The sequence below is a fragment of the Astyanax mexicanus genome, chromosome 1 (assembly GCF_023375975.1).
Source record: "Astyanax mexicanus isolate ESR-SI-001 chromosome 1, AstMex3_surface, whole genome shotgun sequence".
Lineage (NCBI taxonomy): Eukaryota > Metazoa > Chordata > Actinopteri > Characiformes > Acestrorhamphidae > Astyanax > Astyanax mexicanus.
In genome coordinates this window covers 21,179,080-21,206,766 of record NC_064408.1, presented here as the reverse complement: position 1 = coordinate 21,206,766, position 27,687 = coordinate 21,179,080, and the positions used below count along the sequence as shown (strand labels likewise).

At 38.8% G+C, this 27,687-nt stretch overlaps 1 protein-coding gene across 1 annotated transcript; it reads right to left on the bottom strand.

Annotated features, from left to right (window-relative positions):
* rps6ka4 (ribosomal protein S6 kinase, polypeptide 4) lies at window positions 1–27,395 on the bottom strand. Its single transcript, XM_007253975.4, has 18 exons — window positions 26,180–27,395; window positions 23,204–23,275; window positions 21,775–21,842; window positions 20,670–20,820; window positions 18,569–18,684; window positions 17,789–17,896; window positions 15,988–16,068; window positions 15,562–15,665; window positions 14,935–15,085; window positions 14,388–14,549; window positions 13,522–13,647; window positions 13,112–13,245; window positions 12,758–12,851; window positions 12,443–12,613; window positions 7,977–8,174; window positions 7,324–7,483; window positions 6,757–6,917; window positions 1–5,137 (listed from the first exon to the last, which is right to left on the bottom strand). Exons 1-18 carry the CDS (start codon window positions 26,280–26,282, stop codon window positions 4,922–4,924), a joined length of 2,376 nt encoding a protein of 791 aa, XP_007254037.1. The 5' UTR covers window positions 26,283–27,395; the 3' UTR covers window positions 1–4,921.
* Window positions 27,396–27,687: the final 292 nt, after the last annotated feature.

Sequence of the window (27,687 nt, the reverse complement as noted above, 5' to 3'; positions counted from 1 at the left end):
TAAAATATTTAAAACATTTATTTAAATGTACATTTGTGTTTAACATTTAATATAGTACTCTGTAAAACGTTTCTCAGGTGTTTCTGTTTGTGGTGCAGAATGTTGCTGTATGTTCTCGTGTGGGTAAATAATGGGCTGCAGATTTTTGAGTAAAGAGGAAAGTGTATTATATATATTTTTTTATCCTAAGTATTTAACAGTGTTCTCGATGCAAAACAATGCATCTTTTGTTGCCTTTGAACAGTGCATTTCATTTCATGATCATTTTCTTACAAAAAAATATTTAGGACATAAAATTTTCATACAAAAAAAATGAAAAAAAAAATTATAATAATAGTAAAACATGCAATTCAGAACTAAAATACATAAACAAATTACAAACTCAAATAAACTAATGACAGTAAAAGACAAAAGTTTCCAACTGGAGACATACAATTAAAACAAAAATTCAAATCCATCCATTACAACAAATAAAACGCTTTGTAATCAAAGCCATGGACATTTCCACAAATACTACATTGTTTTGGTGCAGTGTGCAAGACTCTTGTAGGAGCGAAAGAATATGATGCGCCCCCACTGCAAAAAAATAAAATAAAAAAATGAACAAAAACAATAGACACACAAATACAAGTCAAATAAAGCAGGCAGGAACCCAATTCAACAGCAAACAGCAATTTCTCAAAATAAAACATTAATGCAAAGGAGAATGAAAAGTAATAAATATCAAAGATATGATGCTTCTTAAAGCTGAAAACACATCAATTACAGCCTGAACTTGTGCGGAAACAAAAAAAGCAATTTAATCAAGTAAAAAAAGAGATATTAAAGTGTATTATCAGTGTGTTCATCACGCAAAAAAAAAATACAAACAAAAAACAAAAAGACACAAATCACCTTTTAATATGCCAGCCCCCAAATCTTTTGGTAATCCAACAATGTTTCATCACATTTTTACAACATGTTTAATCAGAAGTTCAAAGAAAAGCACATCATCCAAAACCCCCGAGAGAAATTAAACATGATTCCAACTAGCGAGCTGCACAGAGGAACCGTTATTGTGATGTTTCTCCAGCTTGCCTTTGTCCGATTTCCAGCCATTTCTCATTCACATTCTCAGTGTGCGACGCAAAAGCCTAAATGAATCATGTGGCTGCGTCCCTTGGCCCCGTTACTGCCCGCTAGCACTTCATCCAGAGCGGCGCTCGCTTCTAAACCGAGTGCACTGCACAAAGCTACTACCACTTAAGATAATAACACCCAAGTGTCTCTGCCAGAGGATTTTTTTTTGGCATGAAAAGTCAAAAGAGTGGCATATTTGATCACAGCACAGCAACCGGTTCCGTATTACTACCTCGCCACTCTTCAGGCTGAGGGTGCTGTAGATTGGTGCACAGTGCTTCAGAGCAGATTATTACACCTTCATGGCTGTTTGTTTTGCCGTTTCTGAAATGCCGCGCCTGCACATGGTGATCCTGTGGAAGCTGAGGGATCAGGACATTCCAGTACATTCAGCCAAGGTAAAGAAAAAAACCTGGCAGGTTCTGAAATGTACCAGAAAGTAAAGTTCCACCCTCGCACAGTCAGGTCGATAGTGATAACCAATAAATAATGCCTTGCTATGGTTGATAACCGCAACTGTTTGCTTTTTCCTTATTAAAAAAGTTCACACTATTTTATATAATACAGAGTTGCCAGGTTTGTAATTTCTCTGCCAAGTGTGGTTAGTTTTAAAATGCAGTGGTGGGTACATAAATGGCCACACCAGAAGTTGTGTGGTGTGTTTATTTGGGATCATTTTACAAAGTAACCTGAGCACTACGAATATAAATATATCCACAGTAAGATTGATTATTTAAATATACATCATGCTGTGTTCTGGTGTGGTAAATCTTACATTGTATCCTGTATCACCATTTCTATTAATCATATTGAAATATGATTGAAATTGAACGTTATTTTAGTCCCATCACTAATCTCTAATCTCACTAATAAAGACCACTTATACTGCAAACAGACTGTAGATTTGTTTTTGTATTATGACTGTATATTGATCCTAATTCTAAAAGCTGGAAAATGAGACAGTGAGAGAGGTAGAAAAATGGTGTGATATCCAGATGATTCTAAATGTGGGTGAAAGTGGGTGAATGTGCAAGACATCACAACAAGAGCTCTCAGTTAGTTATCACTGGCACCTATTCATCAAAACAAGATTTAGAAGCTAAATCTAAACCTACTACACGGTTACACAAAAATATTGTATCTCTAAAATAGCAACTTCACCAGAGAAGAGAAAAATCTTTTTTAACTTTCATTGGAAGTCAACATTAATCAAGTATTTCAAGTCATTTTCGAGCATTTCTATTGGTCCATATGTTATTCAGCAACAATACATAACTTATGCCATATTCACATTCGACGGCAATGAAATTCTGAAGCATCTACGTAGCAAAGTTTAGCTGTACTTCTAATACAATAACAATACTTAATTGAACAGCAGTATGTAAATTAGTAATGAAGTGTTACTCAGGGGATGGCTCAGGAACGCTTATACCTGTATAAGTTGGGAGGTGTTCTGGCCTGCGTGCTCATGGCAAGATGGTGCGCTTTATCTGAGTTTAAGTGAGGCCTGATATTGGGTGCCAAACTTAAATTTTTTCATCATAGAAGGTATTACCACCCACAGTGGACAGAAAAGCAAAGGGTGGTAAATGTGTACGGCAGCTTTTGGATAGAATTGTGCATGTGAACAAACACACTCACAATCCAAAAAGCTTTGCACACACATGCCACAGGTCAGTGGAGTATTCTTCAGCTATCATGTGACATTGCTAAAGTCATGGGACACAATATCAGTTCCTGTTTATCTGGCATGGCAGTGTATATTGGGATTTTAAGCTGAGGAGTTTTGCAACTTTGGACCTGGCAACCCTGCATATATATAAATGGCAGTGACAGTAACTCAAGTAAAGTTGGTAACATTCTAAATGTACATACCCTTCACATGGGTATTTTTACATTATATTATGTAAATATTTTACATTCTTTAGTGCACAGTCTCATATAGAACTACTAATAACAGTAATCAATGATGTGTGGGGCAGCGGTGTTAAGTACTGCACTTTATTCATTTGACGTATCGACTGTAACTCCATTGCAATGTCATTTATCAAACAACAATATATCAGCCATTGGACCCTTAGAAAATATGACAGGCCTGGCTGTTTTCACTCTCACTCTGCTTCTCACAGTGCTGGATCACACACACCTCAGATTAGGAGTGTGAGTGTGCGTGTTGAGCGTGTTGGAGCCCTTTTGGAGATTCGAAGCACTGGCTACTGCCCTGTACAGTACATCAAATCTGTACATCCCCCCTTACAGCAGACTGTATTCACACAGATCAACCTGAAACAGCTGCATCAAGGAAATTTAAAAGATCTGTTCAAGTACGATTTGTTAAAGGGCACAACCGAGCCGACATGCAGCTCCGATTTTACTCTGCATGGGCAGTTTGTGCAGAGTCTCCATGCAACTTGATGCACTATTCACAAAACGATCCACAGAACTAAAAGGAAAGGCCATAAAGGCTCAATAAATATGAAATTTTACATTTAGATTTAGATTTAGTTTTTAAAAAATAATAATCGCTGTAGATTATTACGGTAGAGTCACAAACTATTCCATCAATGTAGCTCCTTTAGATTTCAAAAAAAGGGCCTCACACGGCTCTCATAAAATTTCATAAATATGCTACGATCTGGTTTGTGTAATGTTAGAAAAAAAAAAGGCTTTGGACAAATGCTAAAACAAACAGCACAGGGACACAGCTCAAGCACACAAAAGCTTTTAGTAATAACGACAAAAACGACAATGTCAAATTACTCGTATTACTCCAACCTAGTGCACCTGTCCTTGTATAGCCACAGATTGAAGAGCTTCTGGTACAGTAGCACCAATTGAGCAACTGAGCATAATTCAGGACCAGAAAATTAAGCTGATTACCAATCAAACACGTTGTTCTGATTACCCAGCAGGTCCTAAAAAGACATGTGATTCTGCTTTTTTAAAAGAAGTCGTCATTCAAAACAGCTCGTCCGTAAAATGCGTGGCATGGCATCCAATAAGAACTGTTCATTGTTTTTGTACAGTATATGATTAATATGAAGCTGTGCTCAGCAGATGTTGGTCTATACAATTACATATGAATTTAAATATGGATATTCTTGTAAAATGGTTCCCTTCTATTTTGTATGGCTTTTCTGTCATTTCAAGGCTTCCTTGCCTCCTGACTCCTGAATCTTCTTCCTCATCATCATCATCTTTCCCTTTCCCAGTTCAAAAACATCAAATTTCAGCTTTAAAAAAAAACAACCTTAAATGCACTCTAATACACAAGGCAGCTTTTCAAAATTGCGAACATTCATTCAAATAAGCTCATGTTTATCAAAAAACATCATCCTGAAGAAGATACTTCACAGATGGTGCCCACGTGCAAAGAAACCATCCGCAGAAGAACGAAGCGTGGGTCACTCTCCAAGCTCTGCGGATGACATATGGAAATAAAGCGTGTGTCAGACCGACCTAACCTTTACTTGGCTTCAATAACCCAAGAGCTGTCACTTGATTTTGCCACTGATGGCCCGCGCTGCACACAGATCCTTAGCTATATAATAATGAACGTTCAAGCCCTCTTGTGTTCAGTCAATTGACTTGTTCATTGATCAGTCTGCCAGTCTTCAGCCATCTTGAGCTTATATCCCTGCAGGATTCAACACTTCACAGCAGTATCTACTGCCGTTTTCCTTTCAGCCTCTTTCTTTTTTAAATCTTAATGCTTTTCTGCACTGACCTCAACTTCCAAATGTAAAAGGTCATCAAAGACAATAGCAGGGGAGGGTCCAGGGAGAGTTTTCAAGCTGAAGGGTCACAGTTTTGGGTCATTGTTAGGGGTGAAAGTCTGGCGACCCTGTGTCTTGGTGTGGGAAGCAGAGGAGGAAGAAGAAGAGGAGGAGGACGAGGATGAGGAGCTGCGACGTGTCTCTACGCCAGTGCTGGTCATCTTCAGTTTACGCCGTTTGGCCAGCGGCGCGTTGTCCACACTTTTGAGGAAGAAGCCCTCTCGCTTGCCCCTGTTGAATGCCTGAGGTTGGAGTAGGTGTAGATGTAGGTGGAAAAGGAAATAGAGAGACAGGAAACATGAGAGATATGGGGAGATAAAGAGACAAACAAAACAAAAAAAGAGAAATAACTGCCAATGTTTCAAGGCTAGATTTGTTCTCTCAATAAAGGGAAATCTCAGAGTGCCTCAGACTTTCCAAATTTCAGACTGGAGGACTAAATAGAACACAGCTGCTCTAACGACTGACCCAAACGCACACACCTCACAGTGTCAGACTGAAAAAGCAAGCAAAAGAAAGAGAGTGAGACAGAGAGAAAGAGAGAGACAGAGCTTCTGTCTGTGCCTTTGTCAACCCTGTGTGGCTGTAGCAAGCAAGTATCACCTCTGCTGAGAGCAGATAGCAGTGAGTTAGGTCTGTCTTATCATCACTTCAGCACCCTGCCTTGCAGCCGCCTGCCTCTCAAACACGACCTGGTGTTGCACTAATCTCCCACTACTTACACTACATCGATCTGTACAAAGCATGGAGGGTCGACAACAATTGATTCGGTTATTCACCCTAAAACTAAGATTAATGCATGTGTAGGGTAATGAATAAGTCTTTTTTTAAATGCTCATCTACTGTTGTTGACAGTGTTGCATGTACTCTCTCAATCCTACTGCTGCTAGCATATCTTTAGCATTGCTTTCAATTAGCGTGTGAAATGGCTACAGGAGTCAAATTTTCAAATGCTAGATTGAGTTTTCTCACAAAGCTCGTCCAGGTTGACAGATTGACACAGAGGCAAGCAACGATGGCGTCTTTGCTCTGTAGCAGATCACTAAATATATGTATACATACGTTTGGAATGTCCAAACTGCCCGTCTCTACTATGCCAGTGGTGGTAAATTGGCAAACGATTACTGAAGCTTAGCGATTACCTGCTTAAAAAAAACTTTCCCATTTCCACGGCTGCAGAACACTGTTTGTGTGCTATTGCCTATACCTGGCAACCCGGGATGCGGAAATGGGACTCGGAGAATGCCAGTGAGCAGATTTGGAGACCACAACCCACACAGATTACTGTGATGTACTGCAGAGTTCAAATAAGAAAATAATTGCTGAAGCTTTGCTGATATCAGATGTCGGTGCTTAAATTTAGCATGTGTTCGTAATATCTTATAATTTACTGCAAACAAATATAAAATATAAATAATTAAATAGCAAAACAAATAAATAATACAGTTTCAAGATAGAATACCACTATTACTACACTATGTACATTTAAACTATCACTTAAAAAAAACATAACATTGTTCTATATAATACAAGTTGATTTCCAGTTATTCGCATTTACACAGACATGAATAAGAGCAACACGAACATTGAACCATATATGTAAGCAAGTAAACTAAAGGTATGATTAGTCAATATCTAAAAAAAACTGTACAAATTGAGGCTATATTACTATGTACATCTGACCATGTACAGTTGCACCTTAATTTTACATTTGAATGCACTTAAATATATATAATATTATTCCTATTTAAATACAATGCTGTACCGTTTTTTCCTCCGATTCATTACGCTAGGATAATAAGTATTTACCTTTTTCAATCAATAACTGCTGGTTATGCACAAAAAAAATGCACTGACTGACCTTAAAGGTGGCATTGACATAGGTGCGAACTGTGGGGCCACTAGACTCCAGGACATCAGGGGTACAGAGAGGGGTGGAGGATACTCCCCCACACTGGAGCCATGCGTTTTCCTTTAGAGCAGAGAGTTTCAACCTCCGCTCTGGATCAACAGTTAGCAGACCTGAAAAACAGCAGAGATATACCTGTATTAGAAGTGCTCCTCTTGCCTCCTCTGGGACCATTATAATATTTTTTTAAACATATTAATATTCCTCCAACAGTTTAAGCTATTATTCGTAATTATAATGATTATTAGATGGTGCTTAAATACAGGCTGGATGAAGATAGCCTTAGAAACCCATCATTGACAATAATGTAGTGTTAGAGTGTAGTGTTCGAGACAGACATCGTATATTTATTTATTTCCTCTGTGTTTTAGAGAACAATTAAGACTGTAACAGTGAGTAATTAAAGAGGCTGAGATAGAGAAAAATCTAAGTACTGAGGCATCCTCAATATGGATTTAAACATTAAAGTTACACTGATTCATATCTCCTAGCAACAAACACACAGACAACTCAACCTACCCCTCACTAGATCTTTGGCCTCCTCAGATACGCCCTTCCAAGCATCACCGTCCAATGAGAAGTCTCCTTCTTTGATCTTGTGCATGATGTCAGCAGCGTGGGTTGAGGTCATTCCTTTTTTCTCACTCTGGAATGGGACTTGTCCGGAGAGCATGGTGTACTAAACAGAGAATGATGCACATCATCATCACACAGAAATGCATCACCATGCATATGATTTACAGACCTATAACATCATTAGTTCTGTGTCCAACTTCATCTGTTTCGTATAAAATTATGTTCTCCAATATAGAAAAGCAGTTTAGATGTTCTCTGGTTTCAGCACATTTATTGTTGAGTTTATTTTGGAAGCCCTTTTCGTACTATTGCCTACTAGGTGATTTATCTGCTTCCTCCATGTGTGTTTAGCCAAACAGATGGAGGTAAATGTGAAGTACAGGGGCACAGAGACTAACAGGAGGTGTGTTTTATTGTGTTCTACATTTCAACAGTTTTAATCGCAAGAAAAGGGAGAGAAAAATAGCCCTAACAAAATGGCAATATATAAAAAAAAACAGCAAAAACAGTATATAAAAACATACAAAGTTTCCCAAACTGTAAATTCACACAAACAGATTCCCTTACTCCACACCCACACACACCCACACACTCACCAGTATGACCCCCAGGCTCCAAAGGTCGCAGGCCTGGTCGTATCCAGAGCTGTGGAAGAGCTCAGGAGCAGCGTACTGCAGAGTGAAGCACGGGGTCTGCAGTGGAGCACTGCCACTGCCTGCAGGAAACAAACGTGCAAAGCCAAAATCGATCACCTTCAGAGCAGAGTCTTCTGCCTCGCCCGCGAACAGCACATTCTGAAGAAAAAAAAAAAAAGAGAGGGCATTGTTTGCTATTGTTTAACACTACAGTCGTGACTGGAAAGCCTTTAAAATATGTGAAAATTATGAATGTATGCAATGCAAACAAATATCTTTAATATGTGTAAAACACTTTCATGACTTCATGTGCTGCATGTGAGATTGACACAATTCATTTCAATAATAAGTAGTTTTGGGGATAAAACAAACAAACAACAAAAAAAAAACAGACTAGGCCTCTCCTACCTTTTCCTTTAATTTTTTTTTTATATGAGCACTTGATTTGAGCATTCTAAAAGTTGGAAGCAAAGTGCTTTAACATGAAGCGACAGAAATGCTTCATTATCCTTGAAATAATTCTCTGCAGTTCACTACTCAAGAATGGCCAAGTCAAAGTCCAGATCTAAACCCAATCAAGAACTTGTGGCAAGATCTGAAAATTACTGTTCACAAATACTCCCCATCTAATCTGGGCAAAAATTGGTAGGGATATACCCTAAAAGGCTTGCAGCTGTAACTGCAGAAAAAGGTGGTTCCACAAAGTATTGACTCAGGGGGGCTGAATACTTTTGCACACTGGACTTTTTAGTTATTTATTTGTAAAAAATGTTTTAAATCATGCATAGTTTTCACTTCACAACTGTTTACCACTTTGTGTTGATCTTTCACATTTAATTCCAGTGAAATTTATTTATGGTTGTAATGTGACAAAACATGGAAAAGTTCAAGGGGTAGGAATACTTTTGCAAGCCACTGTAACTCGTATTTTATTCTAAACTCTGAAGCATTTGTTTGGTTCTGTACTGAACAAAGAACAATGTAACTCTGATCTTTGGCTCGACCTGAATGCTGCGCACTGCCCTCCCTCTCCTCCTCAGCTAAAAACATACATTTACATGCAAATCAGATGCAAATTCGCTGTTCCTTCCTGCAAAGAAAACAATTAGAATCTTGTTAGCAAATGTAAAACGGAGGAGTTTATACCCGCTACTTAATCGTTATTCAGAATGATGGTGTTTATTGTTTCAGGATTGCAAATGAGGCCTGTCCTTAAATATTCACCTTTTTAGGTGCTGATCTCTCTAACTCTTCAGTGGCCATCATTTATTATCGTCTGCTTCTACTTAATTTCTTTACAGTGCTGTGCAAAAGGTTTAGGCACCCAATCACATTATTTCAAACCATTTACCTCTACACTTAAAGCTCACCTTCCGTCGTTTTTTCTTTCATTTTAAAATGTCTAGTTGTGGTCTCTAGTATGAATGAATGACATGTGAGCCGTTTTTGTAAAAAAAAAGTGCTCAGGTGTCTCTGTATAGCTCTTTTTTAATGGACTGTTTTAGGGGTGTGTCCAAAATGACCGGATTCCAGCTTTGCTCATGAATATTCATACATGCAAACAGCATGCAAATATCTCTCCTCTGATTGGCTAGGAGCACTGCGACGCCCCTCCACCGCTCTGCCGCTCACTGCCTCCCACCTCCTAACTGATGAGCGGTGATGTTGCGTCGCTTCAGCTCCGCCTCTGGGAGTTTCTCGAGCCAAGGTGGGCTGGTCTGTGAGTTTCTGCCTACGTAGGCAGAAAGATAATTCAAAATTCACCCGTTTTTCGGAGGGGGGGAGGGGGGATTTCTTTGCTTAGCTCCTGCAGACAATGGGGGCTGCAAAACAGTTTAATGTGCAGGTGTACACATTCAACTCGGAGAGACCTACTGTATTCCACAAAAAAACAAGAAAAATCGGATTTTCGCGGAAGGTGAGCTTTAAGCCCTATCTGGACAGGATTAGTTTCTCAGAGGGAGGTCTGTGAAAAATATTTCACACTTCTACTCAGTGATAAAACTCTTGCATCCGGACTGCAATTGGAAAAACAGGAGAACCAGTGAGTTTTTTGGCTTTCTTGTCACAGGACATTGCGTTCAGTAGCTCCTCCATTTCCACTCGCTGTTGTGTTTACGTGGATCTCCGTGGAAACGATCACACAAAGTGTAATAACGGTGCATGGCAGTGGACAAATAGCTATTTTATTGAATGCGAGGTGATGAAACTCAGATGTGCGCCCGGACAGGAATAAAATTACCGGAGGACCACTGAGTTCAGCAAAAAACAGTAGGCAATTCAGCCTGTAATTTTCTCAGAGGACACCAGAGAAAAACACATATATGGTCATTTTGGATGGGAATAAAATAACACAGGAACCCCCATAAAAGAGAAAATTACCCAAGGACCCCCTGAGAAACGAATCCCTTCCGGATAGGCCTTAAGAGTGTTTCTGCTTTTAAAAACACTGATTACATTAGAGCAGATGCAGGTAAACATACAGTAAAGTTTGTAGAATCAAAGTCCTGCTGGAAAATGAAATCCGCATCTAGATAAAGGTTGTCAGCAGAGGGAAGTATTAAGTGCTGTAAAATTTTCTGGGAAAACACCGCACTGACTTTAGAATTAATATAACACAGTGGACCAACACCAGCAGATGACATGCCTCGTCACTTTGTGGATTGTGGAAACTTCACACTAGACCTCAAGCAGCTTGAACTGTGTTTCTCTCCACTCTTCCTCCAGACTCTGGTGCCACGATTTCCCAATGAAATGCAAATTTTACAGATGGTCAATTATGCTTTAAAGGGCCATGTCATTGTTTTTTTTTTTTTGTTTTTTTAGATGCACTAGTATTTAACAGAAGCTGTGCATAAATGAAACTACTATCATGATTCCTTACAAAGCTTTTTAGAATGCTTGCAATTCAAGTGCTTGTGTATAGCAGGTTTAGCACAGCTTTTCTCTTCATTTTCAATTCATGGCTGCATCCCAAACTGCTTTCTTAGTACATAAATAAAAGCACTTCAAACTGTTGTCCTTATTTAATGTGGTAGACAGTGGTTTGGGACATTGAGCACATCAATTACTTAAACAACAAGGAAAGCCTAAAATTGTTGTAAGCCTTTCATGCATAACACTTTATCGCAATTTTTTTTTTTCACGTATAGGCACAATCCCATTTCACCCCTTGTCCCTACCCCTCTGTTTTGCGCATGCACATCCAGGGGGTAGATTCATGTTATGCTTGAGTGGTGGGGGGAAGAAATAGGGCTTGTTAGCCCTTCAAAGAGGATTTTTCAGATGCACACTTCAAACCGAGGTGTATGAGAATCACTGGTAAAATGGCGGCACAAGTGACCAAAGAAACCCACAAATGTAAGTATTTTCCTTGTTAAAAAGGGACGATTAGTCTAAGCGCTGCCACTATGAGCGGGGAGGTCGCAGGTTCGAACCCCAGCTCATGCAGCTTTGCCATCAAGATGCCGGCAATCAGAGGGAGCACAATTGGCCCTGCTCCCTATGGGTGGGTAGATGGCGCTCTCTCCCCACATTACTCCTACGGTGATTTCTGCAGCAAAGGGCGTCTGTGAGATGATGTATCGGAACCGAGTCGCTGTGCTTTCCTCCAAGCGCGCTAGCTGCTTGGCAATGCTGCACCAGCAGCAGCTCGAAAAAAAGCGGTGGCTGATTCACATGTATTGAAGGAAGCATGTGTTAGTCTTCACCCTCCTGGTGTGTTGGGGCATTACAAGTGATAGGGGGAATCCAAATGAGTGGGTTGGGTAATTGGCCGTGTAAATTGGGGAGAAAATGGGAAAAATTAGAAATAAAATTATATATTAAATAAAAAAAAGGGACGATTAGCACTAATTTACCATAGTTTAATGTGTAGTTTCTATGTTTTATGGCCAATTTTTTTTTATAACAAGCATAAAAAAGATCACTAGTGGTTTGTCTCAGTAGCTAGCTAGTTAGTTAACTTTCCCGTTCCACCTTAAATGGTGCAACAGATGGCAGGGGCTGCAGCATTGAAGGTGGAACGAAAAAAAAAGCTAATTAAAGCTAATTTCACCTCCCCATCACAAAGAAATGAAGGAATGGGCAAAAATAATTAATTTCTGCACCATTTCCCCCCTGTATGAAGATATACAATGCCCTAGTTAACCAGCCGCAGCGAGGTTGCTGAACTTTAGCATTCCTGATGACGTATTGGGTGCTTGAAGGGTAGTCCCAATTCCTAGAGTGAGGATTTTACCCATTTTCCACATTTGAAAAGAAGGCGTAAGGATAAGTTGTAGAGCAAAGTGGTGAAATAGAATTGAGCCATAATAAATTCATTCATTCCATAACTGTTATTTTCCTATGTATTATGCCTCTATTTATCTACTCTTTTGTCACATTTATTCATCATTCAATATTAATTCACGCATCCATCAGTTTACCTCAGGTTTGAGGTCTCGGTGCACAACTCCAGCCTCATGCATAAAGCTGACAGCTGACACCAGACTCTTCATCAGCTGGCTGGCCTCTCCTTCAGCAAACAGCTTCTTCTTCTTCAGTCTCTCCAACAGCTCACCACCACGCAACAGTTCCATCACTAGATATGTGTGATACTGAAAAGGGGAGAAAACAGGAGGATAAAAAACTTAACTCAAGGCAACCCTCATGCAATAAAATATATATTTTTCTGTTAAACAATGATCCATGTGTTTCTGTGTGGATCTGTTTGTGTATCTCTGCTGCTGTGCACCACATACCTGATCAGTGTAGACCTCATGAAGAGTAACAATGTTTGGATGAGATCCACATTGTCTAAGAGCTGCAATTTCTCGCTGGGTCATGGCCTCCATCCTACATCAACAACATGCACACCATAGTTTATTCACACACACAGAGTAAATAAAAAAAAGACCTGTAGTTTTTCTTTTAAGATTTCTTCTAGGCATTCACTTGCTCTGCCTGCAGAAAAAAAAGCATTCTGACTGAAAGACCTGAAATCAGAAGGTGTTTTTTTTTTTCCAGAGCTCTAACTGGGCTGACTGAGCCCTGCTGCTGTAGTGCTAAGTGAGCTCAGGCTTGTCTGAACCAGGCTGCGAGGTCGCTGTGTGTACCTGCGGCTGATGATTTTGACAGCGTACTCTTGGCCGCTCTGTTTGTGCCGACACCTCCTGCAGATGGAGAAACTGCCCTCGCCCAGCGGCCGACCCTGCAGACACAGCTCATAATGCTGGAAGAACTGGGACTCCTGAGACAGAGAGAGAAAACCCAAAGAATGATCTAGTAGAAGTCTAGCAGAACCTTGCAGAAAGTCATATTCAGACAGTATCCAGACAGTATGGACAGGTTCTCAAATGTTTTAATGATCGTAGCCTTATTTTGATATGCTTATATCATGAAAAGGAAACACCATTAATATTATCATCAGCTGTTACTGAATATTACTTAGAATGTTATAATATTTTATTATTTAGTTTATTAAGTTTAAGTTTTAAACTACAATGGAAGTGTTGCAGCCCCATACCTTTAACATGGCGCTGCGACGAACAGTAGCTGAACCAGGTCGATCCACATTCACAGGAGCATCCAGGACATCTCCCATCACTGCATTCTTATTAAATAAGATGGAGGGAGCCACAAAAGAGTAGCCCTGTGTGCAGAAGGAAGGAGTAAGAAGGCAGATAAGTAAGATAGAGGCTTTCTTTGTGGGTGTAAGAAAGAATCTGTTCACATGTGCAACTAATACGCAATAATATGAGCAGTATATATTCGTTTTCTAAAATTAAAGTAAGGCAAGGCAAGTTTACTTTTAAAGCATCTTTCATACACAGAGGTAATTCAAAGTGCTTTACAGAGGATTTAAAAACAAGTTTAAAAAAAAGTTATAAGAAATCATAAAATAAAGGAAAAAAAAACTTACATTTATAACAGAATCAACATTAATACAATTGGAATATAAGAAATACATTTAAGACATGATACAGAACAATTTTAAACAAAAATCACAAGACATTATAATTACAAGAATATACAAGTATTAAAAAACTAAGAACAAATAGTTTATGGAGAATTAGAACAGGTGCAGCAATAGATTATTTTTATATTGTGGAAAAAAGTGCCCCTTTGAATACTAAGAGTGTCTAAATAACATAGTTGGGGACATTCTATTAACTGCTCCTTATATTTCATCAGTTATTTTAGATATTTTAGAAGTGCATTAACTTTTATTATCTTCATAAGTTACTCAAGGATAGAGACATTGCCTCATGGATTTACACTTTGCTTTGAAAAAAGCAACAGTAAGGTAGAAGTCGGGTACTCTTAAAGGTAAAACAAGGATGGACAAAAAAATCCACACCAAAATAGTAGCATGCATGTGTGTGTGTGTACCTGGAAGAGACGGTCAGTGCTAGGAGGTGTGCTGGCAGGCGAGTAGACAGGCTCCATGCCTGTGAATTCCTCAGCAAAGTTCCCCACGTCCAGTTCATTTCGGAGTTCTGGCTTGAACGGACTCGCTACCTTCTTTTCCGCCAGATCAGCCCAATTTAAACCCTAAAGCAGAAGAGAACTGCATGAGAGGGTAGGTGGGTATATGTATGAATCTGACTAGACCTGATTAGTCCAGTCAGGTTTGGACTGCAAATTTTACATTTCACAGTCTCCCAGCTCCAATTTGTGGGCTGCAATTATTCCTATTTTAGATTACCCTCCTTCCTCTGTAGTTTAATTAGACCCACTTTTAAACAGACTCTGGTCTGAACAAAATTTCCTGTCAGGCTACATTTAGGTGCAGACCAGAAGCAAGTGTGTGTGTTTGAAATATACTGTTATATACATTCCAATTCACACCAGCAAAATGTATACCTTTCTATATCTACAGCTCTTACAGACAAGAGAGAGCCAGAGAGTAAGAGGTGAAAGGGGTAAAAATACATACCTTGAAAAAGGGGTGACTCTTAATGTCCTCAGCCCCCCGGGGTCCAGAGCCCAGTCTCTTATGAGGGTCTTTCACAAGTAGCTTCTTGATGAGGTCCTGAGCCAGTGGACCAATCAGAGAGGGGAATGGAGGCTCACATCGCAGAATACGTCTGAGAGAAAGAAAAAAAGGGAGAGAGAGAGAGAGAGAGAGAGAGGTAGGAAGGTAGGAAGAGGTAGGAATGAATAGAAATCGGAAAAGATGGGAAGAAAAGACAAGTGAAACAGAGGGAGAAAGAGAGAGAGAGACCCACACTTGAACACTAAACGAATCATCCGCTGTAAAGCTAATTCAAGTGCTTCCTAAACTAATTCATTAGGGGCATTAAAGCATTATGGAGGGGAGATCATACAGAGCATGAGAGAGAATACGATAAGTGAACAGAGAAAACAAGACAGGACGAATGAGAGAGAGACGTGTGTGTGTGTTTGTGTTTGTGTGTATGTGTGTGTAGGCAGGTGAGAGAAAGCAAAACATATTGTAGAATCGTGTGAGTGTAATAACAGTAGGCAGAGTGTTTGAGGGAGGGAGTGTGTGGGTATGTGGAAGTGAGAAGTGTGTGTGTGTGCGCATGTGTGTGTGACTCACTTCGACACCTCACTCTGGGAGTTCCTCTCGCCCTCCAAAGTGAAAGGAGACGCTCCCGTTAACAGCTCAAACATGAGAATCCCCAAACTCCACCAGTCTACTGACTACAGACGGAGAGTGAAAAAGGGAGAAAGAGGCACATTATATATAAATAAATGTATTAAAAAAAAAATCAAACAAGCACCATCTGTCATTATGTCAACACTGCCCCAGTGCCTGCACTACATCCTCAAAAACAAAGAGTGCCAAATGTTGTTTGGGTTCCATACATAAGCTTTTTGTTCAATTATAGCACATAACAAGTATGGTTATGACTGTGGTTAATCGCTACATATGATGTTTAATATCAGCACTTAAACTTGTACAAGCTACTTGTGCTCTAGAAGCAGCTTAAATGATCTTTGACTTAGCAGAGAATCCTCCTACCTTGCCGTGACCAGCCTTTCCTCTAATGATCTCTGGAGCCATGTACTCGATGGTACCACAGAATGAGTAGGTCCTTTCTTTCTGTTAACAAGAAAGCAAGTAGAATATTGAAGACTAAAGAAGTTTATTTAAGAATAACTACCACTATAGAGTGTGGTACCAAAAATAATCATGGGACAGCGTACTGGCAAGAACCTTGTGATATGATATGAATAACAAATACAGGGGATACAATTCAATATATTACAATATATCAATATTGTTACTTATTAATAGCATATTAAGACATACAGCACCATAACATTTGAGTAAAAGAAAAGTTTACTAATTACACTGTGATCAATAGGATCTGAAGACAGAGAACAACACTGCTATCTACCAGTCAAGGATTTAAAAGCAACCACAAAATGAATCACTAATGTGTGCATTTAACCTAGTAAGCAGTACTATGTTTGAAAAGAATAATATGCACAAATCAGACTAAATCTACTGTTAATTAATTTAATTAAATTTCAATAAAATTGATTATAGCCAGGATTATAGCCAGTTTTTGCCCTCTGCTGCAGCCAAGACAAGCTCATAAGCTATAAAAAAAAGTAAAAGATACTATTTCACCTCCCATTTTGTGACCATTACACAAGCATCTGTTAGAACGAGCACTCTCGCAATAATGATACAAATGTGATGTGCATGGGAACAGTGCCCCCTACTGGACAAACTTCAGTGAGCAGTAAAAGGAAAAACTAATTTACACAAACACATTATTTAATATTATTTAGCAACCTGTTCAAAGTTAAATTAGTTCTGTTTTGAGTTCTCTTCCAACAAAGCAATTATCACTTCTGAGGCATCATCACTGTATTAACTGTTAATCATCACCTACATTGTGTGCGACAGAATATGGAAGTGTAGCAAAATATGCCAACAGTATTAATAAACAGCTGTTTAAGTCACACAGGTGTTTTTTCTTGTGCTGAACTAAACAGTAACAGAAAAAAAGACACATAAGGACACAAGGGTGTCTTGAAAGTCAGTGCATGTGTATATAAGCACGACAACACACACAAACACACACACACACACACACATTTGAAAATATGAGCACAATTCACACAGAACAACAAGGTGTTGAGGTGTCATCTGTCAGTAACACTACTAACAAGCAGACACACAAACACATACATATACACACACAAGCACACAGACACACACAAGCACACAGACACACACAAGCATGCACAGACGCACACACAAGTGGGCACACAAGCACGCACACACATGCGCATACACACAAGCACGCACACACACAAGCATAAACAACCACACACACACACACAAGCACGCGCACACACAAGCATAAACAAGCACACACACACACAAGCAGGCGCACACACAAGCATAAACAAGCACACGCACACAAGCACACGCACACAAGCACACACACACGCACAAGCACACACACACACAAGCATACACACACGCGCAGGCATACACACACGCGCAGGCATACACACACGCGCAGGCATACACACACGTGCATGCATACACACACGCGCAGGCATACACACACGCGCAGGCATACACACGTGCACAAACATAGGCAGGCACACACACATAGGCAGGCACACACACATAGGCAGGCACACACACATAGGCAGGCACACACACATAGGCAGGCACACACACATAGGCAGGCACACACACATAGGCAGGCACACAAAGGGATGCAGTTCAGGCTGATATTTATCAGTCGACCCCAGCGTTGCACATTAGCAGCTGCTGTCATTGCTGGGTCACTCACCTCCTCCTCCAAAAACTCCTTACTCAGGCCAAAGTCGGTGAGCACCACATGGCCCTCGCTGTCCAGAAGGATGTTTTCCAGTTTAATGTCCCGGTACACGATGCCAAGCTGCACAAATCAGGCCAAAAGAGTGGCTTGTAAAAATGACATCGACACCGCCACAGCTCGGAGGTACATACATTTACAGTCCTCAACACTCAGGTAATGTGATGTGGCACAACACGAGGGACGCTTTAACCCACTTCCAGTTAATGTGCAGGGTGTCTTTAATTAACATCCTTCAATTACGGGCCTGTAAATTAAATTTTACTCCTAGATAACACACAGCACTGAACACCCACACTTAATAACTGTCTTCTTAAATATGTCATCTAGGAGAGCAACTGTGAACATTTTACACAAATATCTAAAAGCCTCTGTCACAATACATGGATTAAAAAATTTATCAGTGCATCAGGGAAATATTTAAAAAAAAATTTAAATGCTAGGAATAGTAATATTATAGGAATAGGAATCAGAATACTAACAAATAAACCATCCAAAAAATTAATTAGTGCAATTATAGCATTACAGCCCAATGTGACAATAACAGAAATGCTATTCCTCCTGTAACACTCAGGGTACCATCAAATGCTTTTGTGAGTGGTTATTTTAATGTAAAATTTATTCATAATGCATTTTTAAAGAGGAAACGTCTTACTCTGCTGCACACTGCGCTTGTCTAATTGCTCAGGAAAGAGATTAGCAGAGTGAAAAAGACGTCAGTGCCGGAGGTCTCACCTTGTGCAGATGCTCCAGGGCCAGGATAATCTCACCCACGTAGATTCTCACCTCATCTTCTGAGAAGTGATCTCGTTGGTACAGGTGGGTGAACATCTCCCCTCCGCTCACATAATCTAAGCACACACAAACAAACAGTCATTTCTTTTTTTTTTAACTAGAAGAAAGTGGCCTAATTAAGGTATGCACCAAAACGAAACTAAAACCAAACAAACCAAACTAAAGCATCCACCAAAGAGTTAGCAAGATTTCTTTATTTGTGTCTTTTTTTAACCTATAAATAAATGAAATAACCTAAATTAAGTTAATTGAGTATTTTTAAAATCAACAATCTACAAATAGTGTGATTACAATTATGAATTTACTCCAGCAGTGAATACAGTCAGTTTATGAACACAGGGTAAACTTATACCATACATAAATTGAGTGATACTCAACAATTTATTTCATTTAATTTATGCGAGTATAGTGCCAAATTGAACCTAAACTTAAAACAGATATGCAGCTCTGCCAGGGGCATGAAGAGGAAAGGAAAGGTTTATAGGAAACACAGCAACTGGATTTAAAATGAAGGTCACAATGACATTATTTGGTCTTTTCATTTATTTTGCTTAACACCAAACCTCCCTTTTTTGCCATTTTCAGCCAAATAATTTTGGATGGCACATATTTGGTGCATCCCTAGCTTAATTCTACTAGATCCAGAGAAGTTGCACACTCCAGTTATTTAATTTACTGCACATGTACTTTGCAACTACTCTATGAGTCATAATATTGCTAACTATTGGATCTAATATAACATCTAAACTACTACTACCTTACCAACAACTCAGTGTTAAAGGCTCTTTAAGCTAAGGCACTATAATGCATCTGCTTTAAACATTAATACATGGTAACTACACTCTTCGTTTTTATTTCAAAATAAAACATTGGTTTAAAGGATTTTAGAAACAGATTAAACAAATTCCCAGTGCTACTGCATTTAACATTTCTCAAACAACATCAAACCCTCCGCTTACACACAGAGAAATCAATGCGCAGAGAATACGGAGTAATAAGCACACAAGCCCACTTTCAAACAGAATGCCTGTAAGACCAAATGCAGCAGCAGATTCTGATAAGAGCATGATAATAGACAGAATAGTCACTGCCAGTTCTTTCAAACAAGGACGGCCTCCAAACACATTACAGCAACATGCTCTGACCGTAAATACTTTGGATCATACACAAAGTCCCTCAGCTCTCTTTTAACACTCACTCAGTGTTCCAGGAGTAACAATGCAAGGAAAAGAAGACACAAGCCAGGCTGTGTGTTCTGGTATAAAATACATTCTTGATTTCTGATCAACAATTTTCAGGATTAAAGAAATGGTTTGGAAAAAACAAAAAGGAAAAAAGTATTAAGACACATGCTCATTTACTGTTTCATCTGAAATTTGGCTTTCTACTAAATTGTGGAGAACTGCTGTAAGGATTTGATTGCATTCAATCGCAAGCATTAGTAAGCTTAGGATGTTGGATTTTCACCACCCCACTCTATCCCATACCCAACTCCCCAACTTATCCCATCCCATCTGCAAACTCTCCACCTCATCCCATTTCATCCCCAACTCTCCTCCACCTCATCCCCAACTCTCCTCCACCTCATCTCATCCCATCCCATCCCATCCCATCCAACACTCCCCTTCTCACCTAATCTCATCCCATCACCAAGTCCCCACACCAAGTACATTAAATAGAAGGGGTGCCCACAAACAACACAGGGAGGTAAGTAGCATTTTCTACTGTCTTTTTTTTTTAGCTTTGTGCATCTCTACAGGCCACTGTAGGCGTGTTTTTAGTTAATCTGTTATTGTGCTTGTCTTTAACAGTGATTCAGAAAAAAAATGTGATTATTTAATACCACATATTTTGTAATTAACTAAATTAACGTCATTTACGGATCCATGTTAATGCACAACCTAGTACATCCACCTTTCTGACTTTATTATATATGAATGTACAAAGATTGTATCAGTACCAGATAATAGTCTACATTAAATTAGATAGTGAAGGGAAAAAAAATCAGGACAGGCAGCCTTTATTACAGTGGATTTCTTACCCAGTATGAGGTGCAGTTTGGTTTGGGTCTGAAAGGCGTAGTGCAGGGTGACCAGGAACGGTGACTGGCGAATGTGTTCCAGAACCTGCCTCTCGGTCCGAGTGTGTTCAGCCGTCTTTGCCTTCTGAACTATGGCAGCCTTTTTTAGAACCTAAGGGTCAAGGTCGAAGAGGTACACACATAATTAACTGAGTGATAAGTTAGCACACTGGTCCTATGTTATGTAAGCCTGGGTAACATTTCAACATCCTTCCGTGTGAGATGGCTTAATACAGATGAAGTATTGCAACAAGTGAGGTGCAGAAAATAAGCGTTTATCTACTAAGAGACAACAATCTGACTGATCTTTAGGATGCCTGGATGCATGACTTAATAAATGCAGTCTGTTATAAAAAGAATTAAATATAAAACAATAACTGTAATGTTAACCATCATGCTAATTTAAATATAAAATATTTTTAAAAAATTGAAAGAAGTATACACAGATAAGACTTTCATCACCACTGAAGGACAAAATGAGCACCACTTTCACACTAACAAAACTGCAAAAAGCACAAGACCAAAATTAAGACTTTGCATTAAGGTTGTAATTCCTGTATTGTCTTACAAACCAATACCAACAAATTTGTACACTGAAAATAGTGTCCAATGCAAAATTGAGGTTATTTAACCCCCTATGCTTAGAAAAATATTGTCTACGCTAAAAAGCCAGTATGTTTGAACAAGCCTGTATTGATAAATACATATATTATAATAAACTGTAACTAGCAAAAACTACATAAATCAACAACTTTTTCTTTAAACATATTATTTGGTGTTTTTCATAAATAAAATTTGCTGCTTTAATTCTCCATCACTTTAATACAGACGAAGCAGAACTGGCGAGCAGAAACATGGTAAAAACAGACCAAAAGCTCTTATACAGCTCACATAAGAAGCTTTAAAATCATGATAATGTAAACAAAGACAAAGGATAACCATCTGCAGAATTATTGCGATAAGTGATTTTACTGCGATAATTCTGCAGGAGATAATCCATTGTCCCATTCAGATTATCAGACAAGTCTAATAATGATGGAACTCTTCTGTTCAGCAGAAAACAGACCTTCATGGCATAAAGCTTCCCTTCATCATGGCCGCTGATCTTTCTGACCAGGAAGACTTTTCCATAGGCTGAAAAAAGGAGGGAAAGATAATAGAGATGTGTCAGCAGGATGAAGAGTAGATCTCATTTCTGATTACAAGATATTAGATTTGATTTGAATTGAGTTAGTCATGGCTAAGAATACACTGACATTGCAGTCAGGTCACGCAGAATGATGATGATGTCTGCCTTCTTTGAGATGATATCAAGAGAAAAAGCGAGACAAAAGGACAAGACTGATCACCTGGGCTTTGTAAACAAATTAAAACTGATTATCTCACATGGGAAATCTCAAACTTCTGTTAAAGTTTAATTTTTTATTTTTATTTATAAAGATTTTGGGTCATCACCACACCCCTAAACAAAACTAACCTGCCCATGTTTTGGGTTGCTCTAAAACACCTTGTAAGGTATGAACAGGCAGTTTACTTGCTTGGAAGCATAAGGTTTCACAAAGCAAGGACAATGTCTATGATATTTTGCTAGCCTCAGCAGATTATGAGATTCAGCAAAGGTCAGCATGGCTTTTTGAAGCTTTACCTGTTGTAACAAACCAAACTCCAAATCTGCTCAAAAATAAACTACACCTGTGTACTTCAGAAATATGCCAGGGGAGACAGAGGCCTAGATTTTTAGAGCTCAGAAAAAGGAGTTTGACAGGTTTCTTTGAAAATTACCCCAAATATCAGGTTACAAATTGTGCGCATTCACTGATCAGCCATAACATTAACATTACTTACAAGTGAAGTTAAAATCAAAGATTATCCTAATCTATAATGACATTTTTCAAGGCATAGAAATATTAGGAAGTAAGTGTCCTTAAAGGTGATGTGTTGGAAGCAGGGAAACTGGAAACCATAATAACTTGAGGCAATAGGAAAGATGAAATATGGCCAGGGAGACAGAGAATCTTCAAAATACTAAGCAGGTCTTGTGGGATTTTTCTGGTATGCAGCAGTCAGTTCCTTCCAAAAGTGGTTTTAATAATTGGACAACCAGTTCTTGTGAACAAGCAACAGGGTCAAGGGCAACTAAGGCTACTACAACTTACAGAACTAGCATGCTAGTGCAAAGGAGGCTCTCTATAATCTCTATAACATTTATGAAGTAATTCCAAAACAATAATTTACATTATTCCAGTATGAATTAATCACACCATGTGGTACCACTCCTTCACAGACATGCCTGAAAAAACAATCCGGTCCAAAGAGTATATTTATGCTTAAGAGCCACTCCCAATTAAGAGCTATTTCCCAATTCCAAATAGCTGCCAGTTCAGAACCTGTCTTGGAACAAACAACAGAGTGGCCTTGCTACACAGAACAGAAAGAAACAGACAAGGTGTAGCATTAAAGCTGTAGCTGTACACACACAGCCAGGGGTCTCTCACCTCCAGTGCCGAGTACTTTGAGAAGCTCAAAGTTCTCCATGCCAACTTTCTCAGTGTATCCTGTGAGGTTTGCTGTAGAGAGTGATGGACACTGTAAGAGGTGGGTAATAAATCTTTCTCTCTTGCAAACACAAACACACATACATAGGTTTGGTGGATTCCCTTTTTTCAGACAATTGAAGATATTTTCAGTGTTAATATAGTTTTACAATATATATATACACATTTACATATCACAAAGGTACAATTCATTATGTGCAAAATCTAAAGAGTCTGATAAACACCTATGATTTCTCAATAATGTATAGACTTATGTATGTATAGATCTTAACAATGGTGGAATCAGATGTATAAGGCATTAATTTCACAAAAAAAATGTCTGTGCAATATACTGTTTCATCATCATAATGTGCACTATAACATTAGTCTCACTGCCGGATGTGTAACATCCTGCGCAATGTCAAAAATATTTCATTACTTTTGTTGCAATAATTAAAGTTTAAAACAATGCATCAATAAAAGCATATGTATAATGGTTCACTTTTGAAAACAAATAAATACAAAAGATCTTTTGAGTTTATTTTGATTATGGATTAATCTGCTGATTTCTGGTTTGTCAATACATTATCTGTATCAAATGTAAAAAGTATAATAACCATCTTCAAACCACAATATACCTAAAACAGTATACTGCTGCAACCTTAGTTTAAATTTTGTTTCATGAGTGACAAAGCAGAAGAGATTTGTAAAGAGATTTAATGAGTGTATCAATAATATACTTTCATTTTCATTTTGTTACATTTCAGTAGCATAATAATATCAGATCTAAAAATCTATTCTGACTAGTCACATTGACAGGACAACATATGCTTAATGTAATTTTGAATAGTCATATGTTACCATTGATTTACATTGATGATTTAAATATATTTTACTTGTAGAAGCTCTACTTTATATATTTAATTAGCTATAGATATACCTATACATTTTAACTAGCTGAATCGCAGTTTCCCATATCTACACTGTAATTCAGTATAGCTCAAATGATAATTCAAGATGTTGCTAATGTTTTGACTAGAGTACGCTGTGTAAAGTTCCTTTCAGCACTCTGGCCTTCACTTAAACTCACAAAGTTCCTAAGAGACATATACCAAACCTCCTGAGAGTATCACTAAAGGACAGAGTGTGATTCTGTGTTCCTTTATCTGACCTTATTTACAGAATGTAGGAGTGCTGGGTTAGTTAAAACTATCTCCTTTTGAATGTGTATTAATTGATTCTGCAGGTCTGTTTCAACCATTTAAACATTTCGGATGCTTTAATAAAATGTTTTACAATACATAGTAAAATTAGTTCTGACCTAAATTCAAGAGTATGATGTTCTATGACCTGAACCAGCTTTTGGTTATTACACCATACCATATTTTTATTTATTTATTTATTTATTTTTAATATAAATAATATAAAAAGGTATATCTAGATCTAATACAATGAGGTGTACAAGTCAGTCGTAAATACAAATATGTATATGTGCAAGAATATGTAAAGGAATATTTTTACTGTTTATAATCTTACTGTTTATAAACTTACTAAAACAAGGTTTTAAGGCAACATCTTGCACATCACATTTGACACGGCCACCAGGATAAAGCAATGGTGATTCAAAGAATCAGCCTGTTGTCAAAATTTAAAAAATGTTCTGAGGTAATTTTCCATAGTTTCTTTTTTTTCTCCTCGAAAAAAATAAATTTGTCATAGAGGGTTAAAATACATGAAATTGTTGTTGTGTCATTTGTTACTAGGGGTATGGCATATCGTATTGTACACAATAATATCACTAATATTTTTAAATGTCGTGAATGACATTATACCCTGAAACATCAGCCACCCCTATTTATCATGTGAGGGTGCTAATTTTGTGCTGCTAAATTCACACTTATCTCATTTCCCATTATATGTCTACTAGAGACAGAGTATTATTTATTTTACTATAATCCTGGATATATGGAGATATATGGAGTGCATTATTAGTTTCCTTCTGTTAAAATCTGATTAAAATTCTAGTATTTTTTAATATCTTAGTTAGCAGTGTGCCATATCGTATCGTATGCAATAATAAAGTACAATTTATATTTTGTTGTAGTAGTGTATTCTTATATATATATATATATATATATATATATATATATATATATATATATATATATTTTTTTTTTTTTTTTTTTTTTTTTTTTTTTACATAGTTAATTTCCCAATCCACTCATTAGGAATCCCCCCCATCACTAGTTATGTCGCAACACAAGGAGGGTGAAGACTAGCACATGCCTCCTCCGATACATGTGAAGTCAGCTACCCCCTCTTTTCTAACTGCTGCTGATGCAGCATTGCCGAGTAGCATCACAGCACGTTCAGAGGAAAGCGCAGCGACTTGGTTCTGATACATCAGCTCACAGATGCCTTGTACTGCTCACATGGGATGGCAAGCTACATGAAGAGGATTCAAACTAGCGATTTCCTGATCATAGTGGCAGCACATTAGACCGCTGGACCACTCGGAGAATGTACTAGTGTATTATTGAAATATTTTCTTTAATTCAATGTTTTGTCATATCGCAAAGAATATATTTATCTCAAAAATACCATGAAATATTATGATATTATTTTAGGGACATATGGCCCACCCCTATTGGTTACATCATTATTTTTATTAAAATATTTACAATTCATGTGCCCACAATTTGGGAAAGAAAACAAGAATGAGCTGCTCACTACACTTGATCTGATTCAAATTTTGAATTTTGAATAGGATCAATATTCAGAAATAGGTCTGAGCTCTTTTGGGTTTAGATAAACCGGATTCACAGACAGAACAGCTCGTACAAACAGCAGATGGAGAAATAATTATATCAACTCAAAACTGTGGAGTGAAGGAGAAGGCTAATGCCCTCATCCTTCATCTTCATCATCATCACCTACCATTGGTGATCTCGTGTTTGACGGTGCAGACTTTCCTCCGAGTCTCTCTGTCCGAGTCCTCGCTGCTACTACCACTACTGCTGGCACTACCATCTCCGGGCATTTTGCTGCTCAAGTTCACCAGATTTTAGAGAATAAAGCGGGTCGCACTGCTTTTCCCTTCCGCCCTCCGACCATCTAGCTGTGTCCAAACACTTCTGAACAGCTAGAAGTCGTGAGCCAGGGCGAGCATTTCATAACGTTAACAGCTGTTCGCTTTGTTTTGGTGTTTTCCCCACTCTCTGCTGACTACTTAACCTAACGCTGAATGTTTGGCGTTTATGGACAATCCCTTAGCTCACAAATCCCTTTGACATCCTGCTGCGGACTCTAATCTTCAGAGGCGAGTCTCTGAATCTGTGTGTTTTGTTGTTGGTGAAAGGGTTAAGCGACCTAAATACTTAATCGTGGGCTATAGACAATCAGGAACACACGGCGACCTTCGCCTTTAGCAAATAAATAACAGATAACTAACAGTTAACTAATAGCTAGTCGGTTAGCGTTAGCTGACCTAGCTTAGCTGCTTTATAACTCCGGCTATTCTGATACAGTGAGCTATTTCCGTGTCTATAAAGCTAAAGCTAGCTGTTAAAGCTAGGTTACTGAACTGTAGCTTAACTAGTTAGCTATCTAGCTAGCGTTAGCTGCTGCTAAAAATGACATGCAACTGGTCTCTCCAAGAACAGCAGCAGTAATAGAGGAGGAGCAGAGCATCCAGCAGCAGCAGCGACCCCCCTCTACCCCAGCACTCTACACCGGCTAGCCGTCGGTTTAGCCCGGCCTGCCTCACGAGTAAATAAACACCCCCCTCAGCGAGTTCATTAACCGGCCTGTCTAATAAATAAAGATGTCGTAGCCCCGCTAACAAGCTAACGCCGCTCGCTCGCTAGGTTAGCTAACCTAGCTAAGCTAACCCAAGCTAACTAGCTAGCCAGCTCTCCGCCTTGACAGTCAAACAACAGCTAAAAACAAACTCCGAGACCCAGGCCCCGCTACAGCCAGCATTTACCGCCGCCGTCGCTTCCCCGCGTTTCCCGGTTTCGTGCGTGACTCACGGTGAAAACACGCGCCGATAAAGAGAGGCGATAAACAAAACGATAAATGAGAAAAGTGGAGTTAAAGACTGAGGGAGTACTTCAACTACGGAAGCCGGGCTGCGTCCCTACTGCGACTTCAGAAGGAAGGGAGGGAGGGAGTGAGGGAAATAGAAAGAAGGGAGGGAGGCAGGGAGGAAAAGAGAAAGAATGGAGGGAGTAAAAGAAAGAGGGAGAGAGAAATAAAGAAAAAAGGGAGTTGGTGGAAAGAAAGTGAACACCCAGAACTGGTTTCTCTAGCCTGAGACTGTCAGGTTTGTAGCCTACTTTCAAAAGACAAGCATAGAAAGCTGGGAATACGAAGCATAAGTACCTAGTGGAACAAAAATAATGTTACTTCGGGATCATATAGCACAACATAGAGTAACACAATAC

What these genes read in the sequence shown, in the direction of transcription:
- rps6ka4 (XM_007253975.4), bottom strand. Translation starts at nt 26,282, where the DNA reads ATGCCCGGAGATGGTAGTGCCAGCAGTAGTGGTAGTAGCAGCGAGGAC. An exon ending in TCCCAGAGTGAGGTGTCGAA is followed by an intron (nt 15,086 to 15,561) that starts GTGAGTCACACA and finishes TCTTTCTCTCAG; the next exon opens with ACGTATTCTGCGATGTGAGC. An exon ending in GGCCAAAGATCTAGTGAGGG is followed by an intron (nt 6,918 to 7,323) that starts GTAGGTTGAGTT and finishes GCTGTTTTTCAG; the next exon opens with GTCTGCTAACTGTTGATCCA.